This window comes from Nomascus leucogenys, chromosome 7b (genome assembly GCF_006542625.1).
Source record: "Nomascus leucogenys isolate Asia chromosome 7b, Asia_NLE_v1, whole genome shotgun sequence".
NCBI lineage: Eukaryota > Metazoa > Chordata > Mammalia > Primates > Hylobatidae > Nomascus > Nomascus leucogenys.
Window position 1 is genome coordinate 77,796,717 of NC_044387.1, and position 21,340 is coordinate 77,818,056.

At 35.2% G+C, this 21,340-nt stretch overlaps 1 protein-coding gene across 4 annotated transcripts in view; it reads left to right on the top strand.

The window, feature by feature from the left end:
* GLRB (glycine receptor beta) overlaps positions 1-21,340 on the top strand; it is a 90,588-nt gene that overhangs the window by 60,921 nt on the left and 8,327 nt on the right. For 3 of the 4 annotated variants that reach the window (XM_030816269.1, XM_003257889.3, XM_003257891.3), the window contains 3 exons: positions 341-481; positions 5,333-5,485; positions 14,887-15,179. In XM_030816269.1, coding sequence (XP_030672129.1) covers positions 341-481; positions 5,333-5,485; positions 14,887-15,179 — 587 coding nt within the window. The remainder of the gene's footprint in view (positions 1-340; positions 482-5,332; positions 5,486-14,886; positions 15,180-21,340) is intronic. The other variant, XM_003257890.3, reaches the window with a different exon arrangement.

The following is a 21,340-nucleotide window of genomic DNA, read 5'->3' on the forward strand; positions in this document are numbered from 1 at the left end:
AGCTTGCATCACTTAGTTATTACCTTATTATTGATGACCATTAAAAAATAATTCTGACATACAGAAATAAGTTATTGTATATGATGCCTTAGGATTTTAAATCTGTGCAGTATGCTTATTATTTAAACTTGTTCTTTCTTTAAGAGGAATATCTTTAACTCTTGTACTAGTACTTCCATTAGTGACCATGGGTTTTACCTCTTTACATTTTAAACTACAGTTTCATATAAGAAGGTCTTATTTTCTTTCCTTTGCTATGTTTAAGATTTGGATTATTAAAATATTTAAAAAGCATTATAAATTATATTTTAAACTAACATTTATTTATTTTTGTTTATAGTTGGTTACACAACTGATGATTTACGATTTATCTGGCAGTCAGGAGATCCTGTGCAATTAGAAAAAATTGCCTTGCCTCAGTTTGATATCAAAAAGGAAGATATTGAATATGGTAACTGTACAAAATACTATAAAGGCACTGGTAAGTAATAGTCTTTAAATAAAGCGAAGTTGTATTTCAAAGATACATTTTAATTAATACATAGCCAAGGGGAGAGTAGAAAAGAATTGGCTAAAACTTAAAATTAAATTAGCAAATAGTTTATCTTTACATTCATATGTTTAAGTCTTTCACAGAATTGTATTCACTAAAGTTTTTTGAACTTTTAATTATTAGATAGACATGCTTGATTTTTCTTCATGTAATTCTCGTGGTGAGAGGTTTTTAATTGTTTATGTTAGTAATGAAAACTCTCTCATGTAGTGGTTTTCAGATGTTGTCAAGAAATTCTACTTCTGGCAGGATTCCATTTGGGACTGAACATTTTAGATATAAACAATATAATCTATATATGTTCACCCATTGTCTTTTGGGTAGTTTTTAGATGGTGGTTGGCCCATATTCTTAATTTTAAAAAGCATTGATCCTTATGCTATGCAGGAAGCAATAAGAATGTGAAATAATTGGACATCAGTAAATATTCCCTGTACAGTCTTCTTGACCTAGGTCTCAGAACAGCCAGTTATGAAAAGGAAAACAAATTAACCTCATTCATTAAGTTGCATGGAGCTTTTGCAGAAAGTACAGTACTCACTACTCAATACTGTCATAATGTGATTAGTGTTCAACCTTTTATTTTCTGCTAGTAGTTCTAGGTTAGTGAGGGTTTTAGATATTGAATATAGTGTTATTTCACTTAGCAATATAAAGAAGATTATTCAATTTTGATATTATATTAGTAATAATAATCATTTCAACATGTAAGTTATTGCACAATTCTAATTCTGCCTTTGGAAGTAAATCATAACAAAAATATTCAGAAATAGATATAATTAAAGCTTTATCGCAAAATGCATGTTGACTTGAAATAATAAAATGTATATAGTATAATTGTGCAAAACTGAGAGAGATCAGACGTTTGTAGAATGCTGACAGAATGAGCTAGAATGCTGTCCTCATGACATCATCAAGGCAACATATAATTTAAAACATTCCTGTTAATATTAAGAGTTGGAGAGAACATTTACATATTTACAGTGTTGTGGTAAAGACAATACTAGGCAGCTTGGGGATACAGTTAAACATCTATTGTTGACTTCAAAATACATTAGCAAATGATACAACTTTAATATGTAAACATTCCTTCTTCTTAAAGCTTATAGTACATTAGGAAAACAGAGATAATAGTCAAATATATTGCTAAATAATTATCGAGGTTTTTAAAAGTAAAAAATGGAGAGCTATTAAAAATTTGACCATCAAAGTATTCAATGAAGAAGTCATAGATAGTTAGATATGGAAGTGATCTAATTGATAATTCTGAGGCAGCTCTTTTATTTAACACATAAAATAACTGAAGAGCAGAGTGAATACATTACTTATTAAATTACTTATTACTGGTGACTTATTACTGATTAAATGTCACCAGGCAAATTACTGTCAGCCATGGGACCAAGAGTAGTATTCCATCTTCTATTTGTACGTCAAATTAAGAAGATTATAGTTTTTAGAGATTTTTGAGACTGTGGTATAAGAACGAGTACTTAGTAGATAGGTTTTTGATCTCTTGGTATACTAGGCATTGTTTTTAGTTCTTTGCAGGAATTATTTAACTTAATCATCCCAACAATTCTATGAATTAAGTACTTTTATTATCTTCATTGTACACATTAGGCTAATGACATAGACACTTGTCCAAGGTCATACAGTTACAGTGATGCTGTGGGAGAGGAGTCTGATACTGTTCTACGATTAATACCTGTGGAGTCCTATTATAGTTTGAAAATTGTTACCCACATCCAGATTATATGCTTAACATTTCAAAAAGAACAGTGTCTAAATTGTTTTGAGAAATTTGAAGGAGACTCTACTGGAATTTTAAATTTCTTAGAGATGAAAATGACGCTAGCAATTTTATTTGTAATTTTATGTAATAGCATATGATTATATAATAGCTTTGAAAGTCCTAGGAGTGTTCATTTTTTCACTTTTAAGCGCTACTTAAAAAAAAATCTCTATCTGGGGACTCAGTAGTGAATAAAAGAAAGTTCCCTGCCCTTTAGAGAGCCATATTTCAATGTGGTAAACAAGTGAACAAAGTAAAATATAATTCATTTTAGTTCTTAGAATAAAATTAGAAGGTGTGCTATGGTAGACAGAATTTGGGGGATTACTCAAGAGTTATAAGCTTTTTTTGTGGAATTTTTTGTCATAAATAATTCACTGAAATCTCATTAGCTACAGAAAATAACAACAAAACAACTTGTGCCTAACAATATTTTTTGGCACTTAGTATGTTTCAGGGACTTGATCAGTACTTTTATGAATTATCATATGAATATAAATAAAATATATTTTAATGTTTGGATAATTAGAAATCTAGTTAGAAAAATAAGACATTGAAAATACACGCAATAGTTAACAGCATAGAAAAATGGGAAAGTATAAATATAAATATGAGCAATACATAAAAATGATAGCCAATATTTAATTTGTATAGAAATAATAATGCAGCTTCAACTTTATTAAAATTATGCTTTTTTATGATTATAGAAATAAGAAAAGTGGAGAAATATGTGGGAAAGCAAGTATACAAAAATACTCAAATTGGAAGCCTGTGTGAATAATGGAATAAAACTTCACAGGAAATAGAAAGTAAATTGAATTTGCCCAATGAACATTTATATCAATTAGCTGCCCACCTGCCTCTCATAAATGTAACAATACTAGGAAAAGATCAAAAAAAGATGAAGAAATGTTTCTCATAAAATTTTATGGAGCAAATCACTATAATATCCAAGCATGTATTTTACTGCTAAATGCCTCCAAGTCTTGTGAAGCTCCCCTAGTGGGTACCTTCATAAAAGGGACACGATGGAAACTTGCTTCAAATCGCAGGACCCATGTTAATGGGCTATCATTTAAACATAATGGGATGGAATGGAAAATTTTATTTTAAACTGTGCTACTTTGTAGTAAATCGTTATAATATTTGTGACAACTGAGACTACCTAAAAATATATAATTTGTTGAGAAACATTTTATATGAACTAGGTGAATAGAAAACTAATTTGACTTAGTGATACTATTACGAAGTCATGTACTTCAGAATTAGTTTTAGGAAATATTTTGAGCCTTCTTAATTGTAGCAATTGTACTTATGAAAGATTCTATTTTTGCAATATTGCACGTGATTGTTAGTTAGAAACATATGTTCTTTTTGTCCAGGCAGGGAGTTAAGGCAAAAGGTGGGAAAAGAAAAGAAAGGGAGATTTTTCATTGTTATTTTTTTACATCCTTTTAAAACCTGTGAATGACTTGACATATTGTCTAATTTTAATGAAATTCAATTGTAAAAAAGAAACACTTGCATTTCTCGTCATTAATAGAATATGTAAGCATTTGGCATAAATAGAATTTGCTTCAGTCAAAAGCAATTATTTTTGTTACATGTTAGCTCTACTGTCTGTGTAACCTCTCAGAGGTGGCAATGATTCTAAATCACATTGGGAAAAGAAAAGATTTCTAATCTATTTGTTGAGGATATAAATAACCATTCTTTTATTTCACATTTATTAAGGTCCTATTCTGTGCAAGTACTGCTGTAGGTGCTATTAATGAATAAATATGTAGATTATTCTTGTGTTCGATATATGTATATTCTTCCCAATTAGGAAGACCAGGTAAATATTATTTTTAAACTATAAAATAGGAAAAAGTAACATTATTCTTTCCCCCATGATTGTTTCATTGATTTATTGTTCATTAATTTGTTTCACCATTTAAAAAATTATATAGAGTTTAAACAGAAAATGATTATAGATATTTTATTTTGCTATTTATGCATAATCTTACATTTGTAAAATGGCAAATGACATCCTTATCTAAATTAAGCACTTTTGGCATTAGATATTATATTTAAATAGCTAACTGAAAAGACCAAACATTTAAGAAATAATCTCAAACATCTGGAAATACCTTTTCTATTTGAATGCAGTACTGTGAGCATATTCGTGTTACTATTTTATTTCTCAAGGCAGCAAAGGCTATTGTGAGGCTGCCTATAATTGGTGATTAACTTGGGGGACTAGTTGATGTCATGGCCACTGTAGAATTAGATTGTAAAACAATTTCTGCATTTGTCTTGGCATGTGAAAATGAAAGTTCTTTCCTTCAGTTGGAGTACCTTTGAGAGCCTGCAGTAGAGATGGGCAAAGAATTGAGAGGAATATCTGATGTTAGCACCATATACATCTTTTATGTATATGGATTGAAAACACTGATTTCTTATACTTGCTAATGTTTACTTCCAATACTTTCTTAATTTTTAAGGTTTATCTATATATGAGAGTCAGTGTAGACTGCCATCCATCCTAGATAAGAAGTGGTACATATGGCTGAAAAATTATACTGATAATGTGTAGTCCCAGAGTGTTTCTTTTTAAGATTTGTTCTACTTTGATTTACTACTGCCTGTATGACTCCTTTAGATCATTGCCCTGAGAGGACCCACGGGTAAGGAAAAGTTCAACTCTATTGCCAATTCTCTGAACAATGACCTAAAAGGCTAGACACTGACACAGTGGAGCAGCATGTGGGATCTATTTCTCAATGTCATAATGAAGTTGCGAAAGGTCAGCCGAAACTGGTTCCATAATGTCACGCTTTCAGATCACATAATTATATATCTGCAAAGAAAAACTTCTTTTTGAGGCGTTTACTCTGTGAAATTGCCTCAAATAGAAGTGACTTACCATTTCCAGGTCTGTCACTGAGGTTTGTGATTCTGTGGGGGTGCAAACCTCATGCCTTGAATATGTTTGCTTCTGAAAGGCTACTACACATGCGTGGAAGTCATCTTCACCCTGAGGAGGCAGGTCGGCTTTTACATGATGGGGGTCTATGCCCCAACCCTGCTCATTGTGGTTCTCTCCTGGCTATCCTTCTGGATCAACCCGGACGCGAGTGCTGCCAGAGTGCCCCTGGGTAAGGTGTTCCATGCTTTTTTGTCACATCAGGAACAGATTATATCTTTATCTAACTTACCATATAATCACCTACTTTGAAACAATGAGTTTTAGAATTGTTAGCAACCAATTTCACTGTTTAAAGACTTTCTTCAAAACTTGATATTGAACTAGATTTTCTCAATGTTTATGTACTCTATAATTAAGCTAAGTTTCTCTTTTCATGTCCTTGGAGTATTATAAGCAGTTAATCTATTTTTCTGTCATGAAATAATTATTTATAAGTGATTTTCACAGATAACTATGTCTAAAACCTTCCGTAGTGCCAAGCTTAAAAATGAACAACTATTTTGAAGGACGTCTTTCTGAAAAATAGTATGTATTATCACATACTCTTAGGAAATAGTAATATAATTTGCTTTTTAAAAATTATGAAAAATTATGTAGCCATCATTTTCCCAACCATTGGTTATGGTGTGCTGTGTCAGGGCTGGTTGGCTGTCCCTTGAGAGCCATTGCTCTCCAGTTTATTTTTAATGCTTTGTGACATAGAAATACCACCAGCCAGTCTTTTGAAAATCGTGTCTGTATAATGGCTAAAAAGCCTTTGCTTAAGGAAATAAGCAAGAGCCCTTCCTATGGATAAAGTGAATAAACTTCAAAATATGTACATTGTGTCAACAAATTTTGATTGGTTGGAGTGTTTCAAAATTTTTTATTACTGTGTGTCTGTGTGTTTTCTGAATATCACCTGGGACTCACACAGGTAAGACTGTGATATGTCTGACCTCCTCAGTGAGTACATAGTTGCTACATTTAAATTTTCTTCTATCAAAAAGGCCTTGTGCAAATCTCTCTCCTGACTTATTGGAGGAATTAAATGAAATACAGATTTTAAAGAGTAGGAAACTAGGAAAGAAGCCATGAAAATGGCAATGTCATCTGAAGAAGAAATTTGTTTTTTTTTACATCTAATAGAAATCACACAGACCAAATCTATAACCAAAAATATGGGAAATTTCATCGTGGATAAAAACTATGTATTATTATATGTATTATATTTACTGGGAAAATAACAAAAAAACCTGAATTTAAATTCTTAGATGTGTCAAAAATATATATTTCTCTCAAATAATTTTTGTTGTTGTTATTTATTAGAAGTTTCTTATGTTCATGCAGTGATATAAATGTCAGGCTTCCAAGACTACTTTGGAGACATCTCAATTTCTGACATATCCTTTAAGAATGTTTCATCTCCATTCATTGCAGGACTTCTGATACCAGGTCCCTGAGCTGTGACTTAATATCCAGGAGACCTGTTATGTGGAGAAGTGTTCAATGGCTGAAAGTCAGTCTCTAGAGTTAACCTGGGTTTGAAAGCCAGTTCTGGATTTACTAGCTGTGACAAGTTGAACAACAGATTTAACTTCTTTAAAAATAACTGTGCTGAAATATCAATAGGAATGATAAAAATACCCAAGAAGCTCCAGGGAGTATTAAGAAAATGAGTGAAAGCCTGTATTACACATTCAGGAGTTAATAATGAGCTACATTTTATATTGCTTTACAGTTTGCAAAGCAGTTCTACATATTTTGATTCCTTCAGCAAATATTTGTTTTGTGTTATGTGTTAGGTACTATTCAAAAAGATGGGGATGTTGTTAACAAAATAAATAGCTAATAAATAGTTAATAAAATGCATTAAAACACTTTTTAGCTTCAATGAATATATATGTTATTGGGAAGAAACAGACACCAAACAAATATAATATATCATATGTAAGATAGGGATGTAAGATAGCAAGTTTGGAGGTAGCAAACTGCTTGTTAGAAAGGCCTCAGTGAGAGGGTGATACCGGACAGAGACATGAAGGAGGTGAAGAAATGAGTCATTTCTAGGACAGAGTGGGCCAGGCGGTGATCATCTGGGCTGCATTCCTGAGGCAGGAGCATGCTTGGACATTGGGGGAACAAGGAGGCCATTGTGTCTGGAGCAGAACAAGTCAAAGGGAGAGTAGTGGGAAAGGAGGTCAGAAAGATAACAGCGATAAGGGGTGGACTATGTAGCATCTGCTAAAAAATCCTGATGATTTTGAGCTTTTTTTTTTTTTTTTCTTTTTTTGACAGTCTTGCTCTATTGCCCAGGCTGGAGTGCAATGGTGTGATCTTGGCTCACTGCAGCCTCCACCTCCCGGGTTCAAGTGATTCTCCTGCCTCAGCCTCCCAAGTAGCTGGGATTACAGGCACTGACCACCACGCCCAGCTAATTTTTGTATTTTTAGTAGAGGCGGGGTTTCGCCATGTCAGCCAGGCTGATCTCGAACTCCTGACCTCGTGATCCACCTGCCTTGACCTCCCAAAGTGCTGGGATTACAGGTGTGAGCCACTGCACCAGGCCAATTTTAGTTTTTATTCAGCGTGAAATACAAAGTCGTTAAAGGCTTTTACACATGATCTGACTTAAATTTTAACCAGATCTCTGCTTACTTTGAGAACAGAATGATCTGGGGCAAGAGCAGAAGCAAGGAAAGCGGTTAGGAGGCAATTGCAATAATTCAGGTAAATAACCATGGTTTGGGCTAGTGAGTAGTAGTGCAGGTGCTGATAAATATTTGATGATGGGGCCGAGAGCAGTGGCTCACTCCTGTAATCCCAGCACTTTGGGAGGCAAAGGTGGGCGAATCACCTGAGGTCAGGAGTTGGAGACCAGCCTTGCCAACATGGTAAAACCCCGTCTCTACCAAAAATACAAAAAATTAGCCAGGCATGGTGGCGGACGCCTATAAACCAGCTACTCAGGAGGCTGAGGACCTAGAATTGCTTGAACCCGGGACTCAGAGGTTGCAGTGAGCTGAGATTGCACCACTGCACTTCAGCCTGGGCAACAGTGAGACTCCATCCCCCACCTCCCCCCCAAAAAAAATTAGATGATGGATGGTACTGAAGGTTGAGGTAAAAGGTATTTGTAGGTATGTTGAATGTGAGATTAAAGAAAGTAGAATCAGGGTTGACTTCAAGATTATTTTGGATGAAAAACTAGAAACATGAAATTGACATTAGCCGAGCTGGGCAAAGGTGCAAGTAAATACAGTGGGTTTGAGAAGATGGGCAGGCCAGGAGCTTTGCTTTAGACATGTTAATGTTCCAGTGTCAGTTAGGTGGAGCTATCAGATAGGCAGTTGGATATGCAAGTCTGGGTTTAATTGGAAATTTCAGAACTGGAGTAGGAATTTAAACTTTGTCAAAATATAGTTGGTTTTCAATCTCTGGTTGGAATCACTGAGGAATGAGTGTAAGTAAAGAAATCTAAGAGGGACTGAGAAAATGAGGAACAACCAGTATGATGCGGTTTCCTAAAAGTCAAGTGGACAAAGTATTTCTAGGTCAAGAAAGTGATCAACCAACTGTTCATGGATCAATGACTTTTAGAGCTAAATGTTACCATTAGATTAAAGGAGCTGGGGAGGTCGTTGGTGTCCATGGACAGTTTCTTTGAAGTGAGAAGAAGAAAGCCTGATTGGACTGGCTTCAGGAAAGAAGATGAGGGGGGATTGGAGATATTTAATATAAATAACTCATTGGAGGTTGTTAGCTATAAAAAGAAAAAGAATAAGAAAATAGCCAGGGTAAGAATAAAAGTCAAGAAAGTGTTCTTCATTTTTTAAAGGTAGATGAATTCATAGTATGTTTAGTTTGTTTTTGATGAAGGACAACCAGTAGTGAAGGAAAAATTGAGAGATGGAAAAAGTGCAGGAGCAGTGACCTTGAGAAAGGAAGAGGGGATGAGATCCAAGAAATGGAGATATTGCCCTTTGCTAGGAACAAAATGCATTTGCCCCAAAGGTAAGCAAACTCCTATAAAAGGCCAGAGAGTAGACATTTGAGGTTTGTGGGCCATATAGTTTCTGTCACTCCATTAAACTCTGCTCTTATATGTTCTATAGTAAAGCAGCCATAGACAATATATAACTGAACAAGTATGGATGTGTTCTAACAAAACTTTATTTATAATATAGATGGGTCATATTGGCCTACAGGTCATAGTTTGCTGATCCCTGGTCCATAGTATCAGAAGAGAAGGCAGAGTATATGGACACAAAGGGAGGTAGAGGGGTAGATATTTAAACAGTTGTGTGGGCTACTTCCTCTTATTTGGTGAATTATACCAATTGATTTCTAGATGTTAGATGAGTTGTGAATTATTAGAACAAAAAGTGTTCATAGTACTCCCTTTTCCTTTTAATGCCAGGCTGTAGTAGTGATGTTCCATCTTTCATTCCTGATATTATTAAATAGTGAATTTTCTGTTTATTTTCTTGATCACTCAAGCTACAGGACTTTTTATTTTATTGATATTTTCAAAGCACCTGCTTTTATCTCATTAATTTTCTCTATTTGTTTATTTTCCTTTTTATTGATTTTTAGCTATGTTTATTATTTCCTTTCTATTTATTTTGCATTTAATTCGATCTCTTTGTAATTGCTGAAAGTAGGACTCAGACAATTGGTTTTAGATCTTTCTTCTTTTCTAACATGAACATTTACAGCTGTAAATTTCTCTGTAAGCATTGCTTTAACTTCAGTGCACAAATTTTGGTATATTGTATTTTCATCTTTCAGTTGCAATATTTCATAACTTATCTCGTGATTTCTTCTTTGGCCCATGGATTCTTTAGAAATGTATTTGGAGTTTTTCTGGGTGCCTGAATATGATTGCTTTCTAACTTAATTCCATTTTTGTCACAGAATATACTCACGGATTTCAATTCTTTTATGTGTGTTGAGACTTTTTTTAAACAGCCCATTCTAGCGCATGCCTCCTGGTAAACACCATGTGCATGTGCAGCATGTATTAGTCATTGTTTGTTGTTGTGTCCTGTAAGTATCATTACAGTCAAGTTGGTTAGTAGTTCTGTTGGTAGTTCTGTTGAAATCTTTTATCTCTTTTGGGTAGTTATTGTTATTGGTGAGAGATGTTAAGATCTCCAATTATAATTATGGAATTACACTGCAGGTATTCGGAAGGCCTGTTATTAGATCCTAAATTATAATTTTATCTAAAAAGAAAAGGAAATAATACTGACTCAGACTAAATTTCAGGATATCCAGTTAATATAGCTGTTTTGATTCTGCATATCTTCCTTACTCTACTCTTTTTCCCCTACATTCTCCCAAAGGATTAAATAAATAAGTTTACCAGCCTCTTTTGTTATGGCCTGTAGTTTTTATTTTCTAAAAGTTAGCAGACAACATAGAGCATAAAGTGATTACTTTAAATTGCCCTAGATTCATTTTGCTTTTTTAAAAAATTAGTTTTGTATTCTACTTTTATTTTTCACCCAGGCTTTTTGTGATTAACTTTCCCCATTGTTAACAAACATCAAAGATTCCCTGGAGAATTTTAGGTAATGACTTTTGTCTTAAGCTATTTCTCCAAGTATGGAAGTAACTATGCACGGAACTATTGAAGTAACATTTTGTAATACTCTTAACTAAGTAAACTATACTGTATCTTTTTCTGTTACATAAAATACTTTAGTTTCTGCTAAAGGGAATACATTTTTTTAACAAATAACTTTCAGTTATAAATACAAAAAGATTAATAATTTGGGTCAAAGTTCCCTTTCCTTTTAGTATTCTTTAACTAAAAATTATGAAATGATAATATGCTAATATAATTTATTAATAGTAGTACTTTTAAATGAATTTTCATTTATTAACAACAATTTCAAATGTGCAAATTTGGTGATTATCACAATATGAGATAAATTATTTGGAGTTGAGACAGGAGTTGGCATGTGTGCACTTGCAATTGCTCCTTGACCTGCTCTGTTGATTCATGGCATTGGTTATTAATAGCAAATGCCATGCTGTCTCTGCCTTCCATTTCTTTTCTTTTCCTTTCTTTCTTCCTCTCTTTTCTTTCCTTATTTTTTTCTTCTCTTTTCTTTTTCTAGTTTTCAATTTTTCTCTTTTCACCAATACATTCCTAGTATATATGCTGTTAGGGAATTATTTTGCAGATTCTTCCTCTGTGATTGGCTGGACAAGAAATCCGTGGACATTCCATAGACAATCATAGAGGTTACTGTATATATCTTGAAAAACTGAGATGATTTTATCATTATACAATTCTGTCTCCATGTTGATGAGCTAAATAACTTCAACCCTGACTTGTTTATGGAAGATTTTGCTCAATTCAACCTCCTTATATAGCTTATGTATTAATAATTTAGTTTATATGATTTGTTGGCTTTAACTTTTCATAGATGAAGACTCTACATCTATTTGTAAGAGTTAGTATCAATTTCATGACATTTTCCCTGATTCGAAATCTGGGTTTGATTTTGGAGGAAATAGTCTGACAAATAAGGTCTATATAATTTAAACGTGTTTTAGAAATATTTTACCAAAGAGTCCTGGAATTTATTAAAGAGGAGCATCGGAGTAATTTATTAAGAACATAATATTAACACTATAAAAATCATTTGTTTTTTTTTTTTTTGAGATGGGGTCTCGCTCTATTGCCCAGGCTGGAGTGCGTGGCGCGATCTCAGCTCACTGCAAACTTCGCCTCCCAGGTTCAAGTGATTCTCCTGCCTCAGCCTCCAGTGTAGCTGAGATTACAGGCATGTGCCACCAAACCCAGCTAATTTGTTTTTTGTATATTTAGTAGAGATGAGGTTTCACCATATTGTTTAGGCTGGCCTCGAACTCCTGACCTAAGGTGATCCATCCATCTCAGCCTCCCAGAGTGCTAGGATTACAGGCGTGAGCCACTGCGCCTGACCAAAATCCACACTTTTATGGGTGATGGCTTTATATTTCTTTCTGTTTGTAATTTATTAAAATTTAGATAATTTCACTATGTATCATTTAACAATGAAGTAATCCCATTTGAAGGCTATATTATGATAACGCTAAAATATTTTTACAAAGTAGCACTATTTGCTCAGATTTCTTATTTTTGGATAGAAAATGTTAATAGGTGTTTTCTATTATAATACGATTTTCCAAAGATAAGGCACATAGTGTGTGTTCACATTCTTCTGCCTAACTTCTTCAACTTTCCTTCTTATATCTGATATGATAAAAGTCTTCAATTCACTACCATTGTTTCTAACTGAATGTGTGGAATTATGAATACTCCCCTTTTCCCTCCAAAATCTATAAATATTCTGTCACACCTTTTAAAGACAATCCTTTCATCTGTTTCTTCAATCAGAGCCCATTTTCTGACACCAAAGCATCTTTACCTCACAAAGTCGTCTCTCTTTTCAGACATCTATCTGAATGATACTGGCTAATCTTTTCAAAAAGTTCTTTCAAATTCCCAGGTGCACTTTGCTGTGTCATGATCATCAGTTCTTTGTTCCTTGGCCTTTATCTAATCTTTCAATGTTTTCCTGACAAAGTCATCTTCTTTTCTGTAGGCCCCCTCCCCATCTTTTTATGGAAACTCTTCCAGTCATCCTGTTCATAACTTTGTCTCAATTTTTTCCTTCTTACTTGAATCAGTAACTCTTTTCAAATGTTTTCTCTAATTTTTAACTTTTTTTCACGTCTGTCCTATCATAACCTAGGCCTTCATTTCCTTACACTTTGTTTCCCCAACTACTAATTTTCTTTCTCAGTCTGTTTTGTACATCCACACCAAAGTAATGCTACTTAAATATTCTTTAGGTAATGTAATTTCTCTTTCCTTAATTCCAAATTTCTGAATATTCTCTACCAAACATGGTATAAAAAGCCACTACAGAACTCTGAAGGCATTCAATAGTCTGAAATTATTCTCTGTTTCATCATAAAGTTTCTAATCTATCAGGATAAATATTCAGGTATACAGCTAAGCTTACTAAAATTTAATATCTTCTAGATTATTAACCAGCATGAAATGCTATGGAAACAGGATAGTGTCAAAATAGTTTATCTCAAGGAAATAAGTTAGGCTTGTTTTTGATTGGTAATTTGACTCACAAAATTTGATAAAGAATAGAAAAATTAACTTAGAATGACAGTTTGCTAAGTTAATTCCCATGGCTATAATCAACTGTAGTTTAGGGCAGTAATTGATAAGGTCTTGGATTTTTATGTTACTTTCCACTTCCAGGCTAGAAAACATTAAGACCTACATTAACTTTTAAAATATAGTTCTATTAAGTAGTTCTTAGTTTTCCTTAGGGCCAAGGATAATTATAGTAAAAGTAAACTAGGAGCTTATCAAGTTGTTATATATTGAATATTGTTTTCATCTGCAGAAGTTATATTTGCTTAACGCGTTTCTTTCTAATAGAGAGTATCTTAGGTTCTTGAATGCAAAAGACACTTTTCAGAAGCTTCTGAAATGATGCAATTGATATATTTTTCAATGTTTAACTGATTATTAATACTAATATAGTGCTTATAATTTCATGGGAAGGGAAAAGAGAGCCAAGTAGACATTTAATTATTATGGTGATATATACATTAATTCTCATAAGTGGCCAAATCTAAGAAGAAAAAATTATACTCAACCCAGTATGTGAGATGGACTCACAGAGCCAAGTCAGATCTGTTTTCTACTTCAAGTAAAGTGAGTCTCCCTTGACATTGAATGAGGTTCCTTTTCTGACTCAGCATGTTCCTGGTAGCCCATGCCAATAGGTTATAACTATAAAATATATTTCATCATCTTCTCTCTTGAAAATACGAAGGAAAGGAAAAAGAGAGAGGAATGGGAGGGAGAGTGGCAATTGGGAAGAGAAAGAGAGCAATAAATTATTGCAATTCTTCTTTGGAGACTGACAATTGCTTGACTTAAATTAGTATACAATGTGTTAGCTTTCATTGAAGGGTTACCATTACATGGAGCAGACCTGTATTCCTTTCTTTGGAAATCTGGAATCATATGTTCTCTCTAAACAGGAATATTTCCTACTATGTCTTTTCTATTAGTTTTTTTTTTTTATTATGAACCTTATGAAAACATTGCTTTATATGTTCTGTTCTTGCTCTGATTTAGTTGCTCATGGGGACAAAACTCAGCTGTATAACTGAAATCTTTCTCAAACAAAGCTGAAAAATAGCATACATAATCTGTCTAATAAGAGAGCTCTGTGGCCTCCTCAGAGATACTATACAATAGTTTTAGCCATCTTTAATATTGAAAACAGGTCCAAATTATATTTTTACACTCTGGTTTAAATTTCTATTTATTTTTTAAAATCCTAAGTATTTACAAAATCCTCAACCGTAGTCAATAATCCTTACATAAAAGGCATGTACCTATTATTTCTTCTAGTCTTTGAGCTTTAAGGGAAACTGACAAATTGTTCATGGGTCATTGGAAGTTACTGGAGACGGATTTAGTCAAAGAGTAACTACCGCAAAACATCTCATAGGGATAAAAAGCAACTTTCATTCCTCTTTCTGTTTCTGTAGGTATCTTCTCAGTCCTCAGCTTGGCCTCTGAGTGCACAACCCTTGCCGCTGAGCTTCCCAAAGTTTCCTATGTGAAGGCTCTTGATGTTTGGCTCATTGCTTGCCTTCTCTTTGGGTTTGCTTCCCTGGTGGAGTATGCAGTTGTCCAGGTGATGTTGAACAACCCCAAAAGGGTTGAAGCAGAAAAAGCCAGAATTGCTAAGGCTGAGCAAGCAGATGGAAAAGGTGGAAATGCGGCTAAAAAGAATACTGTGAATGGAACAGGGACTCCTGTTCATATTAGCACTTTGCAGGTAAGGATAAAATTACCGCATGAAATCATTTCCCCCAACCTCTTCATAGTGTCAAGAGAGAGACACCCTTGTGTATGAGACAAGTTTTGATAAAATTAGCATTTGCTTGTTTTTCTCTCACAGATGAAAAGAAACTGAGCACAACACACTTTATGGGAAATGTGCTTTTTAGAAAACATTCAGAACGTTTAGGTCAAATACACCTAAGGAAAAAAGTAATGCCTTATTAAATTTTTTGAGGACTTTGCACTGAGTTTAAGGATTCAACTCTGCTTTGATGGTCACCATTGAATATGGAGACCTTGCTGGATGGAGCACAGACCTTCCTATTGTTTCTCATTCAATGTATCTTAATGAAAGGCCTGAGGACTGTGGGGCATTACTGATCATCTGCCTTACATAAAAAGGCTTGGAGAAGCCCATGCTCATGATTAAATCACCCACCATTCCTCATTACGTTAGAGAGCTTCACGTGGAGCATGTCAGGCAGGCTACTTGTATATTGGATGTCTGGCTCAGGGAAATGATGCCCACAGTTAGGAATCTGTCCCGCCCAGCAGTGAGCGGCAGGAGAAGGAATATTTAAGATTTTACCCCATAACCCTGCCTTGTCAATTGATTATGGGTCTAAGAATAGTGGGCAATGATAAATCTCAACGTGCCGGGCTGTGTAAAGGATTGAGGTTAGCTGTCCATTTACCCCAATTGCCCCTCATTGATGCCCTCTGGATGGGTGGACCAGTCAACCAGAAGACCATTTCCATTGAGCTAAGAGCAGTAATTCCACAGAAGACCAATAGATCCATTCTGTTCTACAACCTTGAAAATCTTACCTTCCATGCTTTTCCTTTGGTACCACAATTACTCTCTCAGTTTGTTAATCACCACTAGTCCCCTTACCTAGAATGCTAGACTAGTATACTGCATGTGGTTCTTAGATGCAGAAGCAAAGGAACCATGCTTATATGGTGCTGCCTGTGGCCTTTAAAAAACTATTTAAGTCATTATACTCATTTTCTGAGCCTAAAGCCAAGATCCTCTGCAAATACTTAGCTGAAACCTTCAGGGAGGCTTCTTGAAGCCTTAGAACTCCTTTATGCCTTTCATGAAGAATAAGGATAAAATTTGCATTAATCCAGCACTATCTTGGCCTTAAAGATGTCCTTAATATATCTTTTTCATACTTCTACATCCAATATTTCTATATCATTATATTTGAAGTGAGTTTCTTGTAGACAACATATAGTTGGTGTTTGGTATTTAAACTGCTCTGCCATTCTCTTATGTTTGAATTGGTATATTTAGATCACTTCGATTTAATATAATTATTGATATAGTAAGGCTTTACTCTATGTTTTATTTTTCTTTGTTTCGTTTATTTTGGTTTTTGTTTATCTTCTTTTTCCTTTTTTTTTTTTTTTTTTTTTTGAGATGGAGTTTCACTGTTGTTGCCCAGGCTGGAGTGCACTCTTGTTGCCCAGACTGGAGTGCAATGGCGTGATCTCGGCTCACCGCAGCATCTGCCTCTCAGGTTCAAATGATTCTCCTGCCTCAGCCTCCTGAGTAGCTGGGATTACAGGTCCCTCCACCATGTCTGGCTAATTTTGTATTTTCAGTAGAGATGGGGTTTCTCCATGTTGGTCAGGTTGGTCTTGAACTCCTGACCTCAGGTGATCCGCCCACCTTGGCCTCCCAAAGTGCTGGGATTACAGGCATGAGCCACTGCACCTGGCCCTCTTTTTCCTTTTTTAATGTGGGTTACTTGAACATTTTTTTAGAATTTCATTTTGAGCTTTCTGTGTTGTTTTTAAGTGTATCTCTTTGTTTAACTTCTTTAATGGTTGGTCTGGATAAGTTATGCATGCATAACATCACGATCTACTAGTGTCATTATTTTGCTAGTTTTTGTGATGTTTAAAAACATTACCTCTCTTTCATCCCTTAAGCTGATGTTTACAATTGTCTTAAATACTTCTGCATACATTTAGAGCCACATTATGGTTTTTCCATCACCATCAAATATAATTTAGAAAACTCAAGGAGAAGAAAATATTATTGTATATTTTTGCTATGTTTTTCTTTCATCCTCATCTATTCCAAGGTTATATCTCTTTTATTATTTTCTGTTTAGAGAATTTCCTTGTTTTTTGTTTTTGAGGCAGAGACTCACTCTGTCACCCAGGCTGGGGTGCAGTGGCGTGATCTCAGCTCATGCAACTTCCACCTCCTGGATTCAAGCAATCCTCCCACCTAAGCCTCCCAAGTAGTTGGGACCACAGGTTTGTGCCACATCACACCTGGCTAAGTTTTATATTTTTAGTAGAGACAGGGTTTCCTCATGTTGGCCAGACTGGTCTCAAATTCCTGGCCTCAAGTGATCCACCTGCTTCAGCTTCCCAAAAGTGCTGGGAATACAGGCATGAGCCACCACGCCTTTTGGGGAATTTCCTTTACCCATTTTTGGATAGGTCTGCAGGTGACACATTTTTTTTACTTTCCCTTTATCTGAGAATGTCTTGATTTCTCCTTCATTGTTGAAGGATATTTTCTCTAGATGTAGGATTGTGAGGTTACAATTCTATATGTATTTCTTTTAGCACCTAAAAAGTATTGTGTTCACTTCCTTCTGGCCTCCATGGCTTCTGATGAAAACTAGTTGTTCTAATTGTTTTTCCCCTGTAGGTAAAGTGTCACTTATCTCTGCACGCTTTCAAAAAAATTGTTTGGTCTTTTGGCCAAGTAGTGATCAGAAGTTTAATTATGACATGTCTCTGTGTGGATTTCTTTGAGTTGATCTTGTTTGGGATTTCTCTCAGTTTATTGAAAATGTAGGTGTATGTTTCTTGCCAAATTTGGAGTTTTCAGCTATTATTTATTTGTGTCCTTTTCCTGCCTTGCCCTCTCTCTTCTCTTTTCAAGACTCTGATAACACAAATGATAGATTTGTGATACAATTGTCCCTGGGTACTGTAGGAGACTGGTTTTAGGACTCTTATCAGATACCAAGGTCTGCTAATGCTCAAGTTCCTTGTATAAAATGTGAAACTTGGACATTTATTATTTTTGCTTATGATTGCTTTGGCTATTCAGGCTCTTTTTTAGTTCCATATGAGTTTTAGGATTGTTTTCTCCAATTCTGTGAAAAATATGTTGGTATTTTGATAGGAATTACATTGAATCTATAGATTGCTTTGGGCAGTATGGTCATTTTCACAATATTGATTATTCCAATCCATGAGTATGGGATGTGTTTCCATTTGTTTGTGTAAGGTTATTTTAATTTTTTTTGCTGCTTTGTAAGAGAAATTGAGTTCTTAATTTGATTCTCAGCTTGGTCATTGTTGGTGTATAGCAGTACTACTGATTTGTGTACATTGATTTTGTAACTTTTGTACATTGATTTTGTAGACTTTACTGAATTCGTTTATCAAATCTAGGAGTCTTTTGGAGGAGTCTCTAGGGCTTTCGAGGTACACGGTCACATCATTATTGAACAGCAATAATCTGACTTCCTCTTTTCTAATTCGGACGCCCTTTATTTCTTTCTCTTACCTGGTTGCCCTGGCTGGGACTTCTTGGACAATGTCTTCTGTAATCTCCCAGTACACTGATTTTTTTCCTCTGCCCTTTACATTTTCCTGTTGATCTAATCTATGAGTTTTACAGTTTCCATTTGGTATGTGTGTATTTTTTTCATTTGTTCCAATCATGTTCATAATTGGTCACTGAATAATTTTTATCATGAATGTTGTAATATCTTTCTCAGATTTCTCAGAATTCTCAGATTGTTGTTGTACAGTTTGAGATCTTTTGTTATACAGTTTGAGATCTTTCCCAGTTTTTTGTATGATGAGTGATTTTGTATAGAAACTTGGACATTTTGATATTATATTATGAGACTCCGAATCGTGTTTAAGCCTTCTGTTTTAACTTGCTTTCTCTGGCTCTGTTCTGTCAGGGGAAGGATGAGTGCTGCCTCATTACTTCCAAGCAGAGGTACAAGTCCAGGTTTCCCACTTCGTCAGGGTAGAGCTCTTGGTACTGCTGGGTGGGATTGGGGGTCACCAGTTCCCCATATTGTCTCTACCAACACAGCAGCAGGGGTTCATGACCAATTCGTGACCAACTGGTGTTGGTGAAAGTCCTGACCCTCCGTGGCCTCCTGTGACATCACCTCAGCGTGGAAGAGGAGGAGCCTCTTGTTACTGCTGGGTGTAGGTTGAAGTCCATACTCCCTACATAGTTTCCACAGACACTATGGCAGGGATCAGGGCCTTGTTACTGATCTACAGTTGTGGGAGTCCTCAATCACCACTTGACACTATACTTCATTGTGGATCGGGCTGCCTCATCACAGCCTTTTTTTTTTTTAATTATTACACTTTAAATTCTAGGGTACATGTGCACAACGTGCAGGTTTATTACATATGTATATATGTGCCATGTTGGTGTGCTGCACCGGTTAACTCGTCATTTACATTAGGTATATCTCCTAATGCTATCCCTCCCTGCTCCCCCGACCCCACGACAGGCCCCGGTGTGTGATGTTCCCTACCCTGTGTCCAAGTGATCTCATTGTTCATTTCCCACCTATGAGTGAGAACATGCAGTGTTTGGTGTTCTGTCCTTGCGATAGTTTGCTCAGAATGATTGTTTCCAGCTTCATCTGTGTCCCTACATAGGACATGAACTAATCCTTTTTTATGGCTGCATAGTATTCCATGGTGTATGTGTGCCACATTTTCTTAATCCAGTCTATCATTGATGGACATATGGGTTGGTTCCAAGTCTTTGCTAATGTGAATAGTGCCAAAATAAACATATGTGTGCATGTGTCTTTATAGCAGCATGATTTATAATCCTTTAGATATATGCCCAGTAATGAGATGGCTGGGTCAAATGGTATTTCTAGTTCTAGATCCTTGAGGAATCGCCACACTGTCTTCCACAATGGTTGAAATAGTTACCAATAGTCCCACCAACAGTGTAAAAGCACTCCTATTTCTCCACATCCTCTCCAGCACCTGTTGTTTCCTGACTTTAATGATCACCATTCTAATTGGTGTGAAATGATATCTCATTGTGGTTTTCATTTGCATTTCTCTGATGACCAGTTATGATGAGCATTTTTTCATGTGTCTGTTGGCTGCATAAATGTCTCCTTTTGAGAAGTGTCTGTTCATATCCTTTGCCCACCTTTTGATGTTTTTTTTTTTCTTGTATATTTGTTTAAGTTCTTTGTAGATCCTGGATATTAGCCCTTTGTCAGATGGGTAGATTGTAAAAATTTTCTCCCATTCTGTAGGTTGTCTGTTCACTCTGATGGTGGTTTCTTTTCCTGTGCAGAAGCTCTTTGGTTTAATTAGATCCCATTTGTCAATTTTGGCTTTTGTTGACATTGCTTTTGGTGTTTTAGTCATGAAGTCCTTGCCCATGGCTATGTCCTGAATGGTATTGCCTAGGTTTTCTTCTAGAGTTTTTATGATTTTAGATCTAACATTTAAGTCTTTAATCCATCTTGAATTAATTTTTGTATAAGGTGTAAGGAAGGGATCCAGTTTCAGCTTTCTACATGTGACTAGCCAGTTTTCCCAGCACCATTTATTAAATAGAGATTCCTTTCCTTATTTCTTGTTTTTGTCAGGTTTGTCAAAAATCAGATGGTTATAGATGTGTGGTATTATTTCCGAGGGCTCTATTCTGTTCCATTGGTCTATATCTCTGTTTTGGTACCAGTACCTTGCTGTTTTGGTTACTGTAGCCTTGTAGTAGAGTTTGAAGTCAGGTAGCGTGATGCCTCCAGCTTTATTCTTTTGGCTTAGGATTGTCTTGGCAATGCAGGCTCTTTTTTGGTTCCATATGAACTTTAAAGTAGTTTTTTCCAATTCTGTGAAGAAAGTCATCAGTAGCTTGATGGGGATGGCATTGAATCTATAAATTACTTTGGGCAATATAGCTATTTTCATGATATTGATTCTTCCTATTCATGAGCATGGAATGTTCTTCCATTTGTTTGTGTCCTCTTTTATTTCGTTGAGCAGTGGTTCATAGTTCTTCTTGAAGAGGTCCTTCACGTCCCTTGTAAGTTGGATTCCTAGGTATTTTATTCTCTTTGAAGCAATTGTGAATGGGAGTTCACTCATGATTTGGCTCTCTGTTTG